The 22729-nt window shown below is 41.5% G+C and overlaps 1 protein-coding gene across 1 annotated transcript in view; it reads right to left on the bottom strand.

The window, feature by feature from the left end:
• LOC146833907 (coagulation factor XIII B chain-like) overlaps positions 1-22729 on the bottom strand; it is a 1069530-nt gene that overhangs the window by 65212 nt on the left and 981589 nt on the right. The window contains exon 17 of the mRNA XM_085601818.1: positions 4600-4796. Within this exon, the coding sequence (XP_085457944.1) occupies positions 4600-4796 (197 nt within the window). The remainder of the gene's footprint in view (positions 1-4599; positions 4797-22729) is intronic.

A 22729-nucleotide genomic window follows, 5' to 3' on the forward strand; every position in this document is an offset into this window, starting at 1 on the left:
AACAAGCATAGCCACAGCTGGGGTTGTGTCAACGCTACATCTCCCTCCGAGCTGTTTGTGTTCATAAATTGTCCGTTCCTCATGTGTTTAACGTAGAGCACATTGTTTGTTATATGTATAATTCACTGTGTTGCACTTGTCTGAAACAAATATTGTATCTTCTATTTCAGGCTTTTATACAATGAAGATCATTTTATAATGACATGAAAAAGTAATGATTGAATAAATAACCAGGACCAAAGAAATCATATATTGACCCCTTGTCTGTCTAAGTAGATAGCAGCACACAAAATGGTAGCTAGGTCTTTCATTGTTTCACTTATGGAAATTAAGCATTTCTCTGCTTTTACTGCTCTGTGTGCCTGCAGACTGTCTCCAATGCACGTCTGGGGTGGGCGACAGCCACCCTTTTCACATGCCCTCTAGACAGCCACAAACACAGGAAGGATAGGTGTGACAGAGAACTCATCTGCATTCATCTGAATTCTGATATCTGTTCCTGGGCAGGAAGAGAGGCGGGAGGTGACACTTACACCTGAAGAGGCAGTGTCTTGTTTCCCACACAAAAGGCTGATTATCCTCTACTGATAGTCTGGAGCCAGAAATAGGAAGAAAGGGCATGTGTGCGCTTCAAAGGCCGTTCTTTCAAGTCACCCCCACTTTAAAATCGCACCTGGTTATAAATACTGGAGCTCTGACCCTACCAAGACAGTACACTAACGGAGCTGTGAAGAACTTTGCCAGGAGTAAAGACTGCTATGCTACAAGGAGTTCCAATCTACTTGACCGCTCCTCTGAAAGGACTTCCTTTCTGCTTTGCTGTGCTGCCCTGCTGCCTGCTGATCTCTGCCCTGCTGAGGACCAGGAGTGGACCCATCTCACTTCGACCCATGGTGGCTTTAAGGATTTGCCACCATTTTCTGAAGTCTCAGGGCCATCAAAGACTTGTTTCAATCCTCCCAATCCAGCCCCTGAAATTGAGCTTTTGCTGTGCAGAAACATCAAATTGATCAATGGCATCGATTTGACTGACTTTGCAGCTCGACAACGACAAACAGTGCAGCTCAATGATGATGCATCACCTGCATTGTAAAGGGGTTAGTCAACAAAGCCTTCATTGCATGCGCTGCTCGGAACCGATGCAACATCGACGCTTCCTCCATCTAACGTACTTTTCCGGAGGGACCAGTGTGAGTCCTGTAGCCGGTCTGCCCTCTATCGTGGTCAGCCTGAACTTTGGATTTACCCCGGTCCAGAGTGACCTCAAGTAACCCCTAGTTGATATTTGCTTCTATGCACTACATTTTGATTTATTCTTTAAAAATCATAACTCCGGTTCTATTTATTGGATGTGTGGTGTTTTGGCTTTGGTTTACCCATAATAATCTATTTTTCTAACCCTGCGAGGAGTATTTATATGATGCTTTCATTTTGTTACTGTGTTTGTGTGTGTTACACGAATACTTTACCCATTGCCTCTTTAGATAAGCCTGACTGCACTATGCCTAGTTCCAGAGGGTGAGAACAGGTTATCTTTTAGTGTGTATCTAGCTTACCCTGAATAGAGTTATGGTTCCTGCTTGTACATGGTGCATACTCTGACAACCAGAAACATCAGTTCTAGGAACGTTTATTGTAGATTAATCCAGAAATACACTCAGACCATTGACGTAAAAACTGTTACGTATGCACACACATGCATCGTCAGCTGGAGATGAAGCAACATCACAATAAAGCATTTTCATAAGCAATTTCATGTAGCTTAGTCTAGTGTATAGAGAGAACATAGTGAATAATATTATTCTACTTCTGATTCTTTCAAGAGTCCCATCACAGAAAAACCTGCATTTACACCAACAAGCAAATAAGTTGAGCACAGCTTGGTTTTATTTTAGACCATACCTACCTATAGATTCTGATAAAGCATACAAGAACAGTTTGACCTGCCTAATGAGACCCCTAGAAAAAGTATTCATTATGACATTAGAAGAAATCAAATCAAAGTATACTTGTAGTAATAAGAAGGGGGAAGATGTTTTGAAAATGTCTGGAAGACAGAAGATGATGAATATAAAAATAAAATTACTTATCCAAAGTTGAAATTAGACAGAAAACAAAGGGGGTAAGCCATGTGTTTTCAAAAGAAGAAATCAGTTAAGAAAAAGGTCAGCAGGGGTTAGTGATTTTGAACACACATTTGAAATTGCAGGAGGCACATGTCAAATATTGCAAGGAGAAGAATCAGTCATACCAGTCCATTTTATTTTTTAACAGGATGTCTATTCCTAGTTGCCAGCTGATTGAAAAGGTACTTGCTATTCAGATTTGTTGTTCCCAAAAATGTATCATGGATATAGTATTTATGATTTAGTAATGACACTTTTACACAGACATACACGTAGTGTAAGTGATGGATCCCAATTAGTGAGAGACATCTTTGGAGCAATCATTCCATCAGCAGGAGTAATCATGAAATGCTGAGAAGATCAGACAGCTTTCAACAGTGGTTGACAAATTAGCAACCAGCACCTCCGTAACTCTTCTAGTTGTAAATACTGAATTAGTAGCGATTAGGTCCATGGTTTCACAGAATGGCTTTCCATTAGACAATTTACTTGCAGAAAAAGGCAGACTTTGCAAGCTACTGAAAGATCAGCATTGTTGCTCCTTTGTTCCTATGTCACTCATGAAAGTAAGAAAATATTAGAATTCACCAAAAATATTTCAGATCTAAAATCTGAATTGGAACCATTTGAAACAACCAGTTTATTACAAAGTGTAAAAACAGGATTTTCTGCCATTGGCGATTGGGTTGTACTGTTGGAGGAGAAGTAATTAAAAATGTTTGGTACCACTACTAACAGTAGGTTTTGGCATATCAACATTAGTTGATTTCTTTAAAAGCTGTAAATATTATTTGAACAGGAGAAAGGCTAAAGAAAGGATCAAGTGAATGAAGAAAGATTTAGAGTTAAATGATTTAATCAATAAAGAAAACAAGAGCATAAAGAAAATTCTGAACTGGAAAGAAAGAGAACTGAATCAAAGAGGAGGAGGAAAGTAATATCTGAGTGATTCATTTGTGAAAAATATATGACGGTTTAAAAAACCAGCAGGGGGGGGGGTTGGAGGAGCATATACCAATATCAAGAAAATAACGTAGATATAGTAACACACAGAAATCATAGACTCACACAAGAATTAAAAAGTGCGTTTAAAATGTGCAAAATGTAGTACGCAGTCATACTTGACTACACTAGGTCTAAACAGTTGATGCAGTAATATTTTTCCACAGACCTATTACCCCAACAAAGGTGCAGAAAGTGCACAATATAAATGTTATTTTTGCTAACCTTCCAATAGGCATGTATTACTTTAATGAATAAAAAATGTCCTTGGATGGATTCAATTAATGTTTCTACTTACACCATGATTGTTATTACATGTTTTAATAAAATATAATTTAGAATGATAAAGATGAAGATTCCTGATAGGAAAGTAGTTTGTCTTCGAGAATAACTGCAAAGATCATTACACTGGACATTGCTAGCTGATAAGTTTCTAACAAATTTGTATCGTGCAATTGTGTACCCAGTGAGAAGACGAGGAGTTGTCCTGTTCCCATGAAGAGACTAAAAAGATGATTGGCTGACTGAAGAAAGAAGGTGATATGAAATGCAGCATTGAGATTTCTGCGGTGTATATATTACTATGTGTTCCTAGATTAGGCTCAGAGGAGATTTTGTCATATTGCAGACAAGATCTTTGCTTTCCCTGCCACTGTACCAAACTTTGATCTACAACGCTACTGAGTTGCTTGAACTTCTCTTTATGAATAGTTCTGCTTTTGATATTTAATTTATATAGAAACTGTGTTCTTATGTTCTCACTCTCTCATTCTAACTAAGAACTCTTCAGGGGTTCTGTTTAATGCGTTCTTCCCATTATTAGAATAGGGATCCTTTCCTTTACGGAACAAGGTTAATGTATTTGATTATTTCGATGAATTAATATGATGATCTTAAACTGCTGATTGAAATAAGGATTATATACTAAATGATGGAATACTAAAAAAATTTAACTCATGACTAACTCTCGTCATTGGCTGAGATAAAATTGTGATTTTAAAGACATTTATGTGGTACAGCTCCTGATAAATCTCATTCAACGTCAAAGGTCTGTCAAACAAAAAGCAGAGATTTCTCTCCAAACAGGTGACATTGCTTTCTTGTAAACCTATATTTAACCAAAACTCCTCGCTTTAGCATCTACAATTCGTGGATCACCATTGCCTCTTATATTACTGGTTATCTGGATGGATTTATCATGAGGACAATGGCACAGGCGATTATACCATTTAGATGCTTAGGTTGTCATGACAACATTACTGCTCAATACATGACGTTGCAATTTATACTTATAACTTGGAAGTAGCCATTAAGACAATTGAGACACTCTATTCATATGACATTGTTTAAAAAGTGCACTCATTCAATGATGTGTGATTGCCAATGTCATAACTTTGTTTTCTCTCACATCACGAGGAGGTTACTAGAATTTTGTGAATGCAGTTGTCATTCCTTTACAGTCTGTACTTACTCTGATACAGATGGGGTATGCAATGAACCCCTCTTCACATACTTGAGACAAGTCACTTGAGCGTGTGTGTTTTATGTATCCTTCTTTACAAGAAAATTCAATAATTTGACCGTTCGTTGCATATTGTAGGTTTGCAAAGTCTGCACGAAGCTTTATGTTCTTCTGGTTAAGTTCTTTCTGTTCCAATATGCATGAACCTGAAAAATTAAGAAAACATATCGTAAATCTGTGGAAAGACATCACAGTGTAATTATATACAAAGGCATAATACAGCAAATTACGTTTGCACAGTTCTTGTTTTTCATTTTTTAGTTTGCTTACTTTCCATCCAAATTGGTCCTCCAGAAGCTAAAGTTGAATATATGTCCCTGAATAAAACCTCTGTGAAACCTATTGTCTGTGCCAGTGCATGTTTTTATCCCCAAGAGATGGAATCCGTACATGCACATGCACTCTCAGCAGCCACCTTTAAATTAATGTTTTCTTCTTTCAAAAAATCCATTTAAGGATGGTTGATGTAAATACAAATACATTAGGTGCTGCAACCTTTGAATTCATTTTCTTATGGTTCAAGAATATCCATTCACAGCTTTTTTCAGTGGCAGCCATGTCTGAATGAACCTTTCTAAAGCATAAGAGAATTCCTTCAGCGATGCCAGCTATTCATGTGTGCCCACGTCGGGCCGGAAAATCCCATATAATTCCAGATTTTACCTCCAATTATTTGATCCAGTTGGGAAGTTGCCAGACTATAATAGTAGGAATCTGTGTAGTTTGAAAACAGCTTCTCGTGGAGTAAAAAGTATTCAGGAGGCTGGAGAAAGAGTGCTGGGATGCCAGAATTGTGCATGCGTGGTTGAAGGGATGTGTAAACTGCTGTGCATCAAATGGGCATCATTGCTACACAGTAAGCAGCAAGGACTTCCGCATCACCATTTCATTACAAGCACATCAAGTGCCAAAGAGGATGGTTTTTTTTATTTTTCATATATATTCATTGAACTGTGGTTGTGATAGTTTGTTGTCAGATTAGTGTGTCAACTAAGATCTAATCTGATAAAAAGGTTTTGGCCTTTTTGGAATGGGTGAGAGAGCTTGAGGACCTAAAATCTGAATTGGTAAGTAGTCAAAAAGAAAAATGATATGATGCACATTGAGTTCTACCTTTTGGTAATTATGCTCACAATGTCAGATGAGGGAAAAGGTCTAGTAAAAAGGTGAAGGTGGAGGATGCCAAAGGACAGATGGTGAAAGGTTGAGGGCTCTGAGGTATGAATGATTATTTTTTATAAAGTGCTTGTTGAGAAACAAAAGGATTCATGAAGACCTCTTATTAGGATTTCACAATGAAATAATTGCAACTTTTTCTAATTAGCGGTGGACATCTTTCAGGGAGCTGCTCTATTGTCTGGCAGGAAACTAAGCCCATTGTTGTAGAAGCTGTGCACACTTGAAGAGCTGATTTATGAGTCTGATGGTAGCCTCAACAGGGGTGGGGGTGGAGGGGGAATGGAGCCTAATTGCACTGTGGTGCAAGGATGCCTGCATTGGGGGTGGGCAGAACACAGTGTTCCAACGCACGGAGATCGCAGAATGGGGATAGCTTTGTAAATATTTTGCATTTCCAGTCTCTCCATTTTATGCAGTGCAACACAGCAACTTTGCTTGCTGCCTTGCATTGCATAGAAGATTGGTAAATATGCCTGCGGTGCCTTCTTTCATATCCCATTACTTATGCTCCAGACAGTTGTAGAAGGGAGGTGGAATGGCAGGGACTTAAGTTCCATTGAAATATATGTTGATTTGGATGTCACAGCTACCCTTTAAAATAGAGGCCGCATTCACCTTAGCCCATGATCTCACACTGTTCTTGCTTGTCAATCACAGGCTAAGGTAGAGTCAAGCAGGTGGCAGCCGGTGAGAAGTCAGGACAATGCTATGAACAGGATGCAGAAGTAGACTGAGCCAAGGTTTGTCTGGAGTGAACACAGGATAAAAACCACACATGGGTTTCTGAATAGATAAATGGGAAACTGCCCCTCAATGTGGATTCAGCATCGTCGGAGCGAAATAAAGAAGCATGATGGGATGATAAAACCTAATTAAGGATGATGAAAAAAGTAAGCTGAAATTTTGCCTATAATACAATACGATATAGAAAGGATGGTTGGAATAATTGAGTTAGCTGTGCTTTAGGAAGGGGAAAATCTGTAAAAACATTTTAGGAAGATGTCCAAGATGGTGTGGAATGTCAGAACATTTCAGTGATGAAGTTAAAATCTATGATTAAAATTGTGCATGCAGATTAACTTTATGTGTGAGCCTTAAAAGGAATACTATGAAAAAAGTTTTGGGCAGTGGTCCATGTAGGCTAATTATTGAATTGCTACTAAGGGACAGATTACAATGTCGTTCGGAAAGGCTCCAAATGGCATTTGGTTAGTATGAATTCGGAACCCGCCTTTCCGATCGACTCGGATACTTTTCCGAAAGACTGATTACGATGGTTGGAAACCGTTTGAACTTTCCGACTCGGTTTCCGATCAGCTTTTGGAGTAACTGAGTCGGTTGGAGCCGATTCGTAGTGGTCAATGGACCATATTTCTGACTCAGCGATTAGGATGTCGGATTTTGGACAGCCTTTCCAAATCAGTTGTTCCGACACTGATCAGCTGTTGGAATCTGCATTTGGGGGTGCGTAACAGGCACCCCTTCACCTGGGGTCTCCAAATGGGGCCTCTGGGGGTACCCCTGGGTCCCCCCTTTCAATGCATGCACAGTGTGGCAGGCACCATGTGGTGCCTGCCACAGTGTGCAGGATTTCCAGCAAGCATCCCTTACTTCAATGGGAGCCTGTGTAGTCGGTCGGAACACAGGCTACCATTGAAGTCAATGGGAGTGTGACCTAATGGTGCTCAGAACCAAAGTTAAGCCCTGGCGGAGTTCGCATAGGTGAACCTACGCGAAGCTGTAAAAAAACTCTACAACGCTACACGGAGTTCCGCGAGCATGCAGAGTTGCTTGTCCCGCATGCTCATGCTTGCCCGCGTGACGTTTCTGATGTTCGGCAACGCAGATTGCGTGTTCGGGGGAAATATCGCACGAACTTCACCATGGGGTCGCCAATGGGCATGGCCATCTTGTTTTTCTACTCGTCATGGTTCTGGGGCCCGTATTTCATTGCTCTACAATCTTTTTAATCCTTTGTTTCTTACACTGTTTTTCTGATCATTTTTTTTTATCTATCCCTCTCTCTCCCTAAGTCTATATTTTGCCTTTTATTTCTACTCTAACTGCGTTTTTGCTCTGTTTTTCTACTACTAGCTTTTGTTTTTACTTTCCTACTTCTTCTGCTGACTTTATTTTTTACTTCTACATTTTCTTTTACACCCCCACCTCCCCAGAACCATGGCTAAGGCTAGCCAGAAGGGGAATGCCAAGGGTAGTGTGGCCAAGAGCCAACTTCCTTGCGAAGACGGCGCCCGAAAGGGGTACAGCTCCGGCCCATATTCTCCGAGGTGGAGGTGGCCGCCCTTGTTTTTTTGTACAGTGCCACGTCCCCTTTACCTTGGCACCAGGAGGCAGGCCTGGCTCCAGCTACGCTACCCAGTAGCGTCACCACTGGTGGGCGAGGGTGCGCCGAGTAGTGTTTCGCTGCTCGGAGGTCCGGCACACCCACAACCAGCTTACGCAATGGTGGTCCGACATCCTGGACCGGAAGCTGGACCTGCTTGACCTGCTAGGGGCTAAGGTCCCGGGGCTTGGTGAGTAACTAATTATAGTATTATTGTGTGTTCTGTTCTGTGTTATTGCGAATGTTATTTTTTTCCCAAATAGCAAGAATGCTGCTGCTTACATGCAGGTAAGTTTTGTTTACATTTTTTATATTATGTGATTGTTATTCTTCTCAACACTAAACAGGTGCTCGGTGCTACTAATCTTACTTGTTTGTATCTTTGCGCTCGCTTGGGCTGATTATGTAAGAGAGTTTAGAGAACTTAAGTTAGGTAATGCTAGAGAGACTCCTTTCCTTTGTCTTATCACTAAGATAGTGGTGGTAGTTAGGTAGTTTAGTTACTTAGTATTAGTTGGTAATTGTTTAGCATTCCGTGGCATGACGCGTCCTCCGTCACGTGCTGCTGACTCCAGTCCTTAGTAGAACCTTTTGTAGTTTGTTAGTAAGTGAGTAATTTAGCAACTCATCAGCACAGCAACAGCAACCAATTCACAATTTGGTGAATGAAATATGCATGCGTCCATCTTTGCATTTTTGAGGACTAAAATAAATGGAAATGCAGACTTAGTGATCAATTGGCCGTCAAAGGGGGTTGATTCATTGAAGATTTTGAATGAGATTGAAACTTAGAAGAAGCAAATCTATTTTGTGGCAATTGAATTCATTTCCAATGTCTCTGGATTATGCAGGCAAGGCTAGGTGGTACTTACTGACAGGTTTAGTATTCTGGAATTGGAATGAAACACTAGATTTATAAATAATAACTAGACGGTCCACGATACTACTACTAGTCAAACAGATTAGATAGGTCAATTTTATTGCAATTGTTGTTTCCTGTCCAAAAATGTTTATTTTAGAGCGTTTTTTAAATATTTTATTTGTTTCACACCAATCAATGTTTTTCTCTTTATTATATCTTAAATGATGAGCATCCAGGGGTAATAAGACAACGGGGTTGTCTGAGTCGGGACTCGAAGCTGGAGGGCCAGGATCACTCCTCTACAGAGGGCTCTGCCGCTGGCCCCAGTAAGTCCTCCTGTTGTTAATATTAAGAATTATATTTCCCTAACTTTTAATGCACTTTTTTTTCTGAACTATTATTTCTGTTTCCCGATTCTTTTTTTTACCAAATCTTCTTCGATCCATCTGTTTCTAAACTCTTGTTATCCCCGCATTACCTACCTACTTAGTTATATTTTTTTCTTTTCTGTTTTTATTTTACATCAATCTAACTGCCTCTGACTCTGTATTACTATAAGTCTGTCTGTAGCTTGCCCAGTTGGCCACTCTTTATTTTTAAAAAGTTTTGAAACTCAGATTCACCAATAGCTCTAGCCACTGAGTCCAGTCCTTTGGGTTGTCCTCTTCTTAATCTTGAGAGGCTTTATGACAATTGCCACCAACAAAATGCCCAATCAGATATTTTACTATTTTTGATAGGATAGGACATACTACTTTTAACTCTACTCTAGTACCCGATTTGTAGTAGTTTAAATTAGTTCAGTTTATAAGCTTATATAGCGCGTGAATCACCCCCTGAGGGGTATCTCGGCGCTTGTGGATTTACAATAGACGTTGTGACGGTGGGCTGATCTAAAAAAGGGCGGTTTTCAGAGCCTTTCTGAATTTCAATTGGTCGAGGCATTGTCTTAAGGCCAATGGAAGAAGGTAACATATGAAAGGTGCCTGGTATGAAAAAGCCTTTCCTCCTGTTCGTGTTTTTTTAATCCTGGGGATTTTGAGCAGGGATTTCGTCCGTGATCGCAGGTCCCTTAGGGGGATATATTGATGAAGCCTCTCCGCCAAATAGGAGGGTCAGTTTCCCCATATTGCCATGTGTGTCAGGCAACAGATCTTAAACTTCACCCGTTTCCGCACAGGTAACCAGTTCAGTTGTTGTAGGAGAGGGAGCGAAGCCGATCTGTAAGGTGCATTTAAAACTAAGCGTGCTGCAGTGTTTTGTACCACCTGAAGGTGATTCGTTGGCCGCGATCAGTAAAGCATTACAATAATCTAGTTTACTCAGCACCAGGGTTTGAACAAGAATCTTTCGCAGAGGGTCAGGGAGATAGGGGAAAGCTCTTCTCAGCAGGCCCAACATATGGAAGCATGCGCCAACAGTGTGGGCTACATGCTCTTTCATTGTTAGAGTCTGATCAAGACACACCCCTAGATTTTTTGCTGTTGTTATTGGGGCTGGAACAGTTCTCAACTCTTTAGGTCACCAGCTTGGTGCCCATAATAGAGGGGCCTCTCCGAAAAGCATGATTTCCGTCTTTCCGGCATTCAGTTGTAAAAAGTTATTTCTTATCCATTGTGAGATGGCCAGCATGCCGGAAGAGAAGAAGGCTTGGGCTGTCTGGGATGACTTGTTAAAGGAAAAGGTAAGTTGGATGTCGTCTGCATAGGATATCGGGACAAACCCATAGTTCCTTAAAAGTGCAGCCAAGGGGGCAATGTAGATGTTGAACATGGTTGGGCTCAAACATGAACCCTTAGGCACTCCCTTGGTCAGTTCTTTAGTATTGGACCGATGTGGGCCCAGATTAATAGTCTGAGTGCGATTAGTAAGGAAGCTAGTCATCCATTGCTGTGCCACTCCCCCAATCCCCGCTTCCCTCATTCTTCAGAGCAGAGTCTGGTAGTTGACCGTATCAAATGCAGCGGAGAGATCTAAAAGCACCAGGAGGGTCGATTGGCCCTGATCTGAAGCAAGCCTGATATTGTCTGTTGTGGCCACCAATGCAGTTTCCGTACTGTGATTGGGGCGGAAGCCTGATTGAGATGGATCTAGGTAGCCGGCCGATTCGATATGGTCAGATAAGTGTTTATTAACATGTTTTTCCAGAACTTTGCTCAGATAAGGTAAGAGGGAAATAGGGCGAAGGTTTGAGAGATCTTCCATGGAAGCTTTGGTGTTTTTCCGTATTGGGATGATCTGAGCAGCTTTCCCTGTTAAAGGTAGGTGGACTTCCTTCAGAGATAAGTTCAATAAAGAACATATGGGATAGAAAATTGGCAAGAGAGGCTGAAATTCTTGCAGGTGAGACATCAAGAGGCGAGCCTGATTTTACCTTGCACATTAACGTTGCAGTCTCTTCTCGCAATAGAGGAGGAAAGGTCAGCAGTGTTTTTGGCCTGATGCTAAGTGGGGGGTACTGATATGGTAACGGCAGAGAACAACTTGTCTTAGTGATTTTATTATAAGTCGTGTCTATTTTCTGAATGAAGAAAGCACTAATTTTGTTGCAGAGAGACTGGGAGAGATACTAGTGATGCATGTGGTATATGTATGTATGTATTGTATTTTCTCAATCTTGCTAGTGAATAAAAAAATAGGGGGAGGTGTATATGGCATATGAAAAATGTTTAATGCTTTTTCTAGGCATACCGACCACCAGTGCCAGTGGCGTGGCAGGCGACCCCAGCCAGGAGGGAGCAGATGTGGCAACTGCTACAGGGGTGGGTGAGCCAGCAGCAGTGGTGGGAGGTGGTAAGTTGTACTTATATTCCTTACTTATTGACAATAGTTACACCGTCGCTGCAGGGGTGTATTGTACTGTTGAGAAAGACTAAGTTGTTGTGAACAACGGTTGAAGAAGACACCTTTTACTTAGCATTAGCAATAGCACTAGCAGCAGGAGCTGAGTAACTAATGGCCTCTTATATCTGACTCCAACTCAGCTGGGAACGTTTTATGAAGACTAAGAGTCATATGACCTTGACGGATGTGTCAAACGAAAAGGAAAAGAAGGATGGAAGGAGGAAGGACGGGTGACATGTAATATAAATATGACTGGCAGAGAAGGATGCGTGGGATGCATCGGTGGCTGACAGGAATTGAATGCATGGGTGGTTGAAGGGAGGGTGGAAGGTTAAAGAAAGGATGCCTGCCTGGGTGGGAGAAACTGTATGGGTGATAGGAAGAATCCTCTGGGGAGTTTCATGGGTCAATCTCAAAGGCAATTAAGAAAGAATGCATGGGTGGTGGTTAAAAAAAATCACAAATGTATGTTGTTGGTGAAAGGTTTTTGAGAGATTATTTAGGAAGAATGATGGCCATGTTTAGTTAAAATGGATGGATGCCTGGATGGTACAATCATCTTAGCTATGGTGCAGACTGTCATTGGATGAAGACAATGTAAAAGAAAAATATTAAACCGTGGCAGAGTAGCAAAGCCAAATAGAATAGAATAAAAGATTTGAATTAAAAAATATAATGCTCGAAGACCAATGCAATGATAAATGGAAAAACCACTGGTAAGAGAAACAAGCACTTTTTTATTTTATTTTTATTTTATTTAAGAGTTTTTTCCCATATCATTTGCACAGGGCTCGACACATTACATAAACAACAACAATTTATACACACTGTTCACTACTGTCATTTTCTTAAACCTTAAATAGTTCATAAACAATCATATATTATATACAGAATATACTATCAATTAATTATAATCTAACAAAATATATTAGCTCAAACGACACTCTTTCCACTTAGTTATGGGTTCCCAGATTTGTCTCCCCTTTTTTCCCTTCCTTGCATAAATTGCCATCTCCAAATTATAAATCTCTGTTAGTCTAGCTAACCAACGGTGAAAGGTCGGGGTAGGGGTGCAAGCCATTCCGCAGCAATACACAATCTCAATACTGCCATAGCAATAAAAATAAAACAATCATATTCGAGTTGCCTATCGCAATTGTTGACTCCTAACAATATAGTCACCAGTGTTAAATTAATCTCTAATCCTAGTGATCTAGAAAAGAAGACCTCAATGTCTTTTTGTATTGTTTGCATATGCGGGCACGTAGCAAAGATGTGGACTATATCTGCCTCTAAGCTTCCGCATCTTGGGCAATTAGTACCTGCTGTCCCTCCCCATTGCGCTATTCTAGCAGGGGTGTAATATAATCTATACAGAGTTTTATAATGTTGTGCCTGGAGTGCCGCGGAATAAAATATAGTCTGCCCCATTTCTAATGAAAGAAAAAAGGATTCTTTCCCTACATCCAATTTTTGTGCCCATTTTTCCGCTCCTTTTTCTAAATCATCCTGCTTAGATTCTATCAATTCCGAATAGAATCTTTTAATTGTACAATCGGTTCCTCCCTGAATAATCTCTATAATTGGATTTTTCTTAAATCCTGCCTGCCCTCCCTTCTTAGTTACCATAAAGCTTCTGACCTGTAAATACTTAAAAAAATGTCTTGAGTCCAGTCCATATTTACGTTGGATCTCCGAAAACTGCATTATCCCCTGCCCATCCAAAATATCACCAATCTTATTTTTTCCCTTCCTTCCCCATTCTTTAAACACAAAGTCAGAGAAGATATCTTGAGGTAAGGAGGGGTTCTCTCCCATTCTTGTATACCAGTTATACCTCCCAAGGCCAAATTTCTTTGTGAAAGCTTTCCAGATACGAAATGCTGCAGTAACTGTCTTAAATCTGGTCCTTTTAAAATAACTCGAATCCATCTGCTTCAAAAAAACATTTTCTGCTACTGCTCCTAATGCTAACCCATATATAGCAATTGTACTAAAAGCCCCTTATCCTTCAATTTCTGCCCCCCCAATTAGGCCTGCCGTACACTGCAGGGCAGCTGCCCAATAATAAAGTTTTAGGTCGGGTAGCGCCCTTCCCCCCCTATGTCTTGGGAGCGCCATGAATCTCAATGCCCTCCTCGTCTTGCCCTTGGCCCAAATAAATCTGTTTATCAAGTTCTCTAAGGTTTTAAACCACTTATCCTCAAACATTAGGGGAATTGCCCTAAATATATATAAACATTTCAGGAGGACCATCATTTTAATGATATTTGTACGACCCATAATAGAAAGATGTAAATTATGTAGCCTATCTAGATCTTTCCTCACCTTAACTATTATTGGGGCTATATTTTTTTCCACCAGAGTCTCTAAGGCAGAGGTGATAGTTACACCAAAATAAACACCTGAGTCCACCACTCTGTGATCCAGGCAGTGCACATACTGGTTCTTAATTATTTGTGTTTTGGAGCTATTCAGCGCATACCCCGATATCCGTCCAAATTTAATTGCCTCGATCTCAATCTGTTCTATTGCCTCTGTTGGGTTTGGTGTTAGAACCGCAACGTCATCGGCATATGCTAATATCTTGCACTGTCCCAAACGTGTAATTAGTGGATCTATTCTTTCATTCATCTCCAGCCTACTTATTACCGGATCCAAGTACATCGCAAACAATAGCGGTGAACAGGGGCATCCCTGTCGTGTTCCCCGTTTTATTTTCACTGGAATAGTGGAGCCAGCATTTACTCTAATAGAGACTAACAGAGCTATATACAAAGCCTGCAGTGCCCTGACATATCCTTCCCTAAGCCCTGCTCTCTTTAGAGTGTACCACAGATAGTTCCAGGAGACCCGATTGAAGGCTTTCTCTGCATCTAAAAGCATTACCGCAATCGGTTCTCCTGTGACTTCTCCAACATCAAATAGTGTAATAACCTTCCGCGTATGATGGGTAGTACCCCTACCGGGTATAAAGCCGTGTTGATTATTACTAACAAGGGTATGTATTATACTAGCGAATCTCGTAGCTAATACCTTTGAGTATATCTTCGTATCCCCATTCATTAAGGTTATCGGCCTATACGAGCCTGGTTCGGTAGGTGGTTTCCCTTTCTTTAAAATTATCACAATATCCGCTCCTCCCCATGACGCCGGTATAGAAATTCCTGCCTGCGCCTGCTGTAATGTAACCAGAAGATCTCTAGATATCTCATTCCAAAATACCTTATAGAATTCGATCGGTATTTGATCCGGACCCGCTGCTTTGCCAGAGGGTAAATTCTGAATAGCGATTGTAATTTCTACTTTGTCTATGGGTATCTCTAGCATCTCAGCATCATCCTCACTTAATGTTGTTGCTGGTATCTCCCGTAGATATGTATCAGTTGCCTGCTCCTCTTTACCACATTGCTCATCATATAGGTTCGCATAAAACTGCCTAAATACTTCGCGAATCTCCTCTGTGTCTATATGTAGCGTACCCATATTATCCCTGATTTCCCTAACTTCCCCTGTAGCCACCTTCTGCCTAGTACGAATGGCAAGTGTACGGCCCACTCTCTCACTGAACTCATGACATCTCTCTTTATTTGCCAAGTATATCTTAGCAGCTCTACCTGCCTCACTCTCTTCTGCTTGCAATTTTGCCCTGGCAACCTTAATGAGGGCTTGCTCAGGCGCAACCCCCAGCAGAATCCTTTGCCCTAGCTCCTTCTCAGCATCCAAGAGTACTCTGGTTACTTCTAAATTTCTCAGGCGCTCTTGTTTTCTTTTATACGTACTGTAACTGAGGGTTTCTCCCCGGGCTCCAGCCTTAAAGGCATCCCAAACCATACCTGTTGCAGCCGTCCCCCTATTGATCTCAAAAAAGGACTTTATCCATTGTTTCATATGCTGTATATACTGTTCATCACTTAATAACCCTCTTTCAAACGTCCATACCCTCTCCTTCCAAGTAGCAGCTGTTGTAACCCAACTTTTTTTTAAATGGGTTTTGATTCAAGGTTGAATTTCAGAATGCTCCCTTAATTCACAGTAGTTTGCAAGAACAGCATATATAATGTGTATATATGTACCCATACCTACCCATTGTCAAGCGCCTCCCTCCAACTCTGAGGCCCACTCCCTAGCCCCTACCTATGTCATTTTTGACTGTGTCAGCCTGCCATGGGTGGCCTATCGGCTGCTGTTGTCCCATATATAATCAATGATCATTTGGAACAGATATCATCTACCTTGTAGTGGTAGTCAGGGTGAAAGTGAAATTGAGCAGATTCCATTGATATAACATAGTGTGTTCATAATAGGAAGAACAGATAATTATCTAGTTGTAGACTACAGCTTCCCCACCTGCAGACAGTAGTAAATAAAATAACGTGAGTCTGTGATACGACTGAGTGAGTATATCTGATTAGGGCGCAGGCTGACAGAGCTGGCATGCCTACAAGATTAATTTAGGTAAACAAGAGAGAGAGAAGAGAAAGACTAGTCAACTCCATAGTGCCTAGTAGTAGTAATGCCTGAAACTCTCACAAATGTTAGAGCCCGAGGAAGTGAGAGAATACCACAAATTGTATGTACTGTGCTTGCTAGTGCTTATATGTGCATAATTAATTTTGTGCTACTGTCTTGCTAAGAGTATTGGTTACAAGTGTGTTTTTTATTTCTTGATATAGCTACTCCTTCCCAACCAAACAGGAACGAGTTAGCAGCCATGGCCCGGCTCTGGAAACAGGAGGCCATCTGCAGAGAATATCAGCGGCTGGTGGTTCTGGCTGAGAAGGAGGAGGAAACGGCAGCAGCTACAGCCTCCTCCAATGCCCTGGGCCCCTGCCAGGCATCCGCAGTGGTACGGCACCTCAGTCTGGCAGCCACCCGCCGCACTTCATCTTCATTGAACACTGCTGCCCCCGTGGATGCAATTGTAAAGAATTCAAGCACCACATGCTCCTCCGGATGGCTCGCCTAGCGGAGCAGGTAAAGGAGATCCTGGACATTAACCGGGGACTGTGAGCCTGCAGCTTTAAAAAAAATATTTGGGTGAGTGGTGGGGGATTGGGAAAAAGTTGGGGTATATATATTTATGGACTTTGGACTTTTTGGAGTGGACAATCTTTGAACATTGGTTGGGGTTAGGGAGAGGGGTGGGTCAGGTATTGTGGGTTTTTCCAATAGTTTATTTTGTTAGGGGAATAAATTATTTACTTTACATACGATACAAATGTTATGTGGGGGGGGTTACTCTTTTACTTCAGACGGTTTCCTTTGCTGCTGCAGGGCTGCAGCCAGTTTTTGATTGAAATAATAATATGCAATAGTGTAACACACTAACAGATAGATGCGGTACCCTCACTTGTGACATCCTACTAGTATCATCAGTCTCCACTCCTAGTCTATGCAGCACATTGGAACAGTGGTCCCAGTGAGCAATTGAATATACATAAAAAGAACCAAACAATTTTTACATAAGATTTCAAAAAAAGGGGAATGAAAGAACCGTGTTATGCCTGATGTACAGTGTTGTTTAATCACACTGAACAAACAATAATTCATAAAATTTGTTAACACAGTTTAAAACAGTGACCCAGGAGGAAAAGAGGAAAGGTGATGGTATTGTTATTGAGGTGAGGATGAGGGAGTGAATGAAACAAAGTGCGATTCACAAAATCTATTATTTACAAAACAAGAGAGCTCATATTTAAAGCCAAGTTATTCACAATATATCCAAACGTCAGATAGCCATAGTTTAAAACAGAAGCACAGTGATTAATCACTGTTGGTCAAACTGGCTAGTATAGTAGATGTCAACGTTTCGACCTCTAGATAGTAGTAGGTTGTTGTGTCCCTTACGCCAGGGTCTTCCTCAGGACAGGAGTGTTGGAGAGGGGGAGGGGGTTGGTTACCTCGGGATAGAACATAAAAACCTTAAGAGATACGAATTTCCATGTAGGAAGTGAAATACAACTCAACCAAGGGCCTAAGCCCAATAATTTACCATGAAAAGCCCCTGAGATAGGCCTGAAGGGGAGAGTGTGGGCGCGTACGCTCTAGACTGGCGAGCGAGTACAAGTACCTGCAAAAGTAATGTGCAGGTTCAGAATTAGATTAAAGGTCCACCTACACAGCCAAGAAGTGGGTTGGGCCTAATCGGTACACTTACTTGAGAGGGTATTGATCCCTGAATGAGTGAAAAAAGGCTAAATGTATTACCTCAGTTATTTTTTAAAAAAAAGAACAATACAGTGTAGACATTTGTGAGACTGACAAAAACAAGGGCTTTCATGGTTGGTGTACTAGTGTACAGTACACTGAGGAAGGATAGGAAAGAAGAAGAACAACAAAAATACAAACGTAACGGACACTCTTTGGCATTGTGCATCACGTAGGATTCAGCATTCAGGGAGCTGCAGCTGACAATGGACAGAAGCAATACGCCAAGAGCAAGAAAGGAAAGAGAATGACATGCAAGCCTAACGCAGAAGCACACTGGCTGCTTTCAAAAAATGGCCACAGCTTTAATACAACAAATCCAAAAAACCAGAGAGCTAAAAAAGGTTTGCAAGTTACAAAACAACCACACACATCCAACAAAGGCATTCATTTGACACACATAAAAAAAAGTGGGAAAAAAACCCCAAACACTTTTTGCATTTCAATCCACTGTCATCGATGCCCTGAATGATGTTTAAATTCAAAAGACGCCACAAAAACAGTTGTTTCTTGCACCCGTGAGTAGCTCTCGCCTGGGCCTATTGGTTGAAAAACCCATTGGCAGACTAGGCCCCATAGTGAATCAAATCAAATCAAATCAAATCAAATCAATAATATTGCAAATTTATTAGAAAATGTAGTGAACTGTGCTACATTTTTTGCTAAAAGAAGAAAAAATTGCATGCACATTTTGCTAAACAACACCCAGCAAGAAGCCGTGGGCACCACAAAGAAGACTTGCAGGCCTAATGCAGAAGCACACTGGCTGCCTCCTCACAAAATGGCCGCCAGCCACATGGCCCGGCAGGCCACAACATGAAAGTGAAGACAGACAATGCAGGCCTATAGCAAAAGCACACTGGTTGCCTTCATAAAATGGCCGCCAACCACATGGCCAGGCAGGCCACAACAAAAAGAAAGGGAAGACAGACAATGCAGGTCTATGGCAAAAACAGTTTACACTGGCTGCCTTCACAAAATGGCCACCAGCCAATGGCCAGGCAGGCCTCAACAAGAAGCAACAAGCCAAGAGGAACAAAGGAAAGGTGACATGCAGGTCTATGGCAAAAGCACTACCACCACCACCACAAAATGGCCACCAGTCACATGGTCACTCACAACAACAACAAACAGGAGGCCTTGAAAGCAATGAGCTCAAGCAGGGCTATTATGGACACAGACTTTACAAAATGGCCTCCGGCCACACGGAGAGGCTCAGCCAAGGCAAATGCTGGCCCACTATTACAAACATACACACTCACACACTGGCCTGACAACGGAGGTATGCTAAATAACACAGCTTTAATACAACAATCCGGAAAACAAAAATCCACAGGGCTAAAAAAGGTTTGCAAGTTACACAACAACCACACACATCCAACAAAGGCATTTATTTAACACACATGAAAAAAAGTGAAATCCCCCAAAACACATTTTGCTTTTCAATCCAATGCCATCCATAATGTTTAAATTCAAAAGACACCACAGAAACAGTTGTTCCATGCACCCATGAGTAGCTCTGGGCCTACTGGCTGAAATGTCTATTGGCAGACTACTGGGCTAGTGAATTAAATACATATTGCAAATTGATTTCAAAAGTTGGATAAAATGTAGTGAACTTTTCAACATGTTTCCTTTATAAAAGAAAACTAGAAGAAACAACTAGGCCCCTACTGAAACTACAGGCCACCCACCACAATACATTTTTTAAAAAACGATGAAAAGTGCAAATAATGTACGTGCATTTCCCCAATCAAACAACAAACAACACCAAATTTCCAACTTGCTTATAAAATCTCAAATCCAATGATATATGATGCAGCAGACAAAAAATGGGATCTTTCCACCTGCAAATCCAAATGAAATGTGAACAGGAGATAGACAAAGCACTGGGAGGAGCCTGCTGGAGAGGAACAGGAAGTTGAAGACACTGGGGCACTTCTTTCCTCTTAAAAAAAAAAAGAAAAAAGAAAAAGAACTCCTTGCACAAAAAAGTACAGCCAAACGTCAATCTGAGGAGTTGTTTTAATCCAAATCATTATTTTGAGAAGATTTTGATGCTGCTCGAGAGAGATTCCTCTCTAGATTGCAAATTCTGCGTGTTCGGGATCGCGATCGTCACAAACTTCCACCGGAAGTCTGATGGCCTGCCAGAATGACATGTTCGCGATCGCACACTCTCGCGGAACCATGATGCTGGCTACCAAATCTCATGGTGCTAGCGAATGGATGTGAAATCTAGTCGGTGATCGCAGGCAGAGTGCAGAGTTTTTGGTAAATCCACATTCTACGCGGAACGCGGAGTTGCCAAAAATCTGTAAACTCCGCAAGTGGAGCAGAGTTTTACGCCCAGGGTTAACCATTATAATTGGTTGATCGGACTCCACGATTCCGATTTGGTCGGAGGGCATTCCGAAACCGATTCTGTCGGAATACTTTCAGAACGACATCTTAATAGACCCCTACATTTTTTTTGTGAAATTAATAATATGAATTGATAATTTGATTAATTAGTTCTAAGTTTTAGCTTGTGGAATAAATGAGGCCAACAGGTGAAATCACGCGTGCAGGTTGCTCACAGCTTCCATTTTTCTAGCCTCTTTTTACTTTGTGAACATTTACCAAAATGTTACCATGCAAAATGCATGTGGGGAAAATCTAGTCTGAAAGTATGACTGTTGGACCTGTCAACTTTAGGGTGGTTTTCCTCCAAACATTTTGCCTGTTTCCCTCCATTTTTTACTGAAATTTGTTTTTGTTGGCCTGAAGACACTGTGTACTTTAGCGCTGCTAACCAGTGATAAAGCGCTAGTGGTCACTCCCCTAAACACAGTATAATTGGCTTGCACCTGATTAGTATATTGAATATATGTATAAGTCCCTTATAGAGTGGCATACCATACACCAAGGACCAGTAAATGGAATGCTACTAGTGAGCCTGCAGCACTTATTGTACCACCAACTTAAGCAGCCCAAAAAACATGTCCCAGGCCAGCCACTGCAGCTTGAAAAAAGCTTTAATGTGCCAATTCGACTTGGAAATATAACTCCCTTGACAAGTCTTAAACATCTTGTTTATTGCAGATGTGATCCCTAAGGTAGGCCGTTGGCAGCCCCTAGAGCAGGGTGCATTGTAATTAAAATGTTGAACTCTTAAATTTGTTTTTCGCTACTGTAAGGCATACCTGTCCCATAGGATAACATTGGGTTGCTTATTATTTTTAATAAGTGCTTACTTTTGATGGGGGACAGAGGAGCATTTCATGTTTAATGACCCACTCCCCACCAACTGCTTAGCGCCGCCTCTCAATCTATCATTTCTAGTTGGACTGCAATAATCAACGCCTCCCTTCTACAGAGGTAGATACTTGACTCTCTAAAAGCCGGCCAAGTCCTCCCCATCTTAAAAAAACCTACGCTGGATCCCGCTTCCCCTGACAACTTCAGACCTATATCCAATATCCCACTCCTAGCTAAAGTTCTAGAGAAATGCATGCAACAGCAGTTGAGCCAACACATCACCAACTTCCACCTACTAGACGACTTCCAATCTGGATTCAGGCCTGGGCACAGCACTGAAACCACCCTTCTCCACATCGTGGATGATGCCCTCCAAGCCCTTGATCAAGACAAAACCTGTCTCCAAATCCTTCTAGAGCTATCCTTGACTTTCGATACGGTCAAACACGAAAAACTCTGTGAACGCCTCAAACTCAGGATGGGTCTGGATGTCACTGTACAGGATTGGTTTAGGTCCTTCCTCCAGTACCGCTCACAGAGATTCCTAGTCAACTGTAATCTGTCCGCCTCTTCTCCGATCAAGGTTGGGGTCCCTCAAGGATCAACCTTGTCCCCTACCCTCTTCAATCTTTACCTTGCACCTCTAGCTGAAGTACTACACAACGCAAATATCTCCTACATGTATGCCGGCGACACCCAGATCTACATCAAAATCTCCTCTCCTGAGGAGATTATTTCCTTGAATGAGACCTTGAAGTTGATGGTCCATTGGCTCACCTCTAACCAGCTCAAACTCGAAACAAAAAAAACTGAATTTCTCCTAATCTCCTCACCCAAAACAAACCCGGACTTTCAGGAATGGATTAAGGCGATCACAGCTTTGAACTGCCCACCGACCATAGTTGACTCTGCCAAATCCCTTAGAATAAACATAGACTGCAGTTTGAACTTACATGACCACATCCACTCAATGGCCAAATCAGCCAGATTTCACCTGAGCTACTAAGAAAATTGTAACCCTTCCTGGACACTCCAGACCTAAAAATGGCTGTTCAAGCACTTGTCATCTCTAGACTGGAATATGGATGCTCTACCCTCTTGGGTTTACCCAAGACTTCCCTGGCCCCATTAAAAGCCTGCCTCAATAGGGCTGCCAGACTACTAACAGGCTCAAGGAAATTCAACCACATCTCACCACACCTAAAAGCTCTGAACTGGCTTCCTTTTGAGGCCAGAATCCAACTCAAACTGGCCTTAATCACTCACTAGGCTCTATACTCAAATTCCCCTCCATTTCTTGCCCAGAAACTCATGATATCTGGAGGAACCAGAAACTTCCGGTCTGCCAAAGAGCTCTTGCTCCAACCAGCACGCTTGCGAAAAAAAATATCTTACAATCG

The sequence above is a fragment of the Triturus cristatus genome, chromosome 4_2 (genome assembly GCF_964204655.1).
Source record: "Triturus cristatus chromosome 4_2, aTriCri1.1, whole genome shotgun sequence".
In the NCBI taxonomy this organism is placed as follows: domain Eukaryota; kingdom Metazoa; phylum Chordata; class Amphibia; order Caudata; family Salamandridae; genus Triturus; species Triturus cristatus.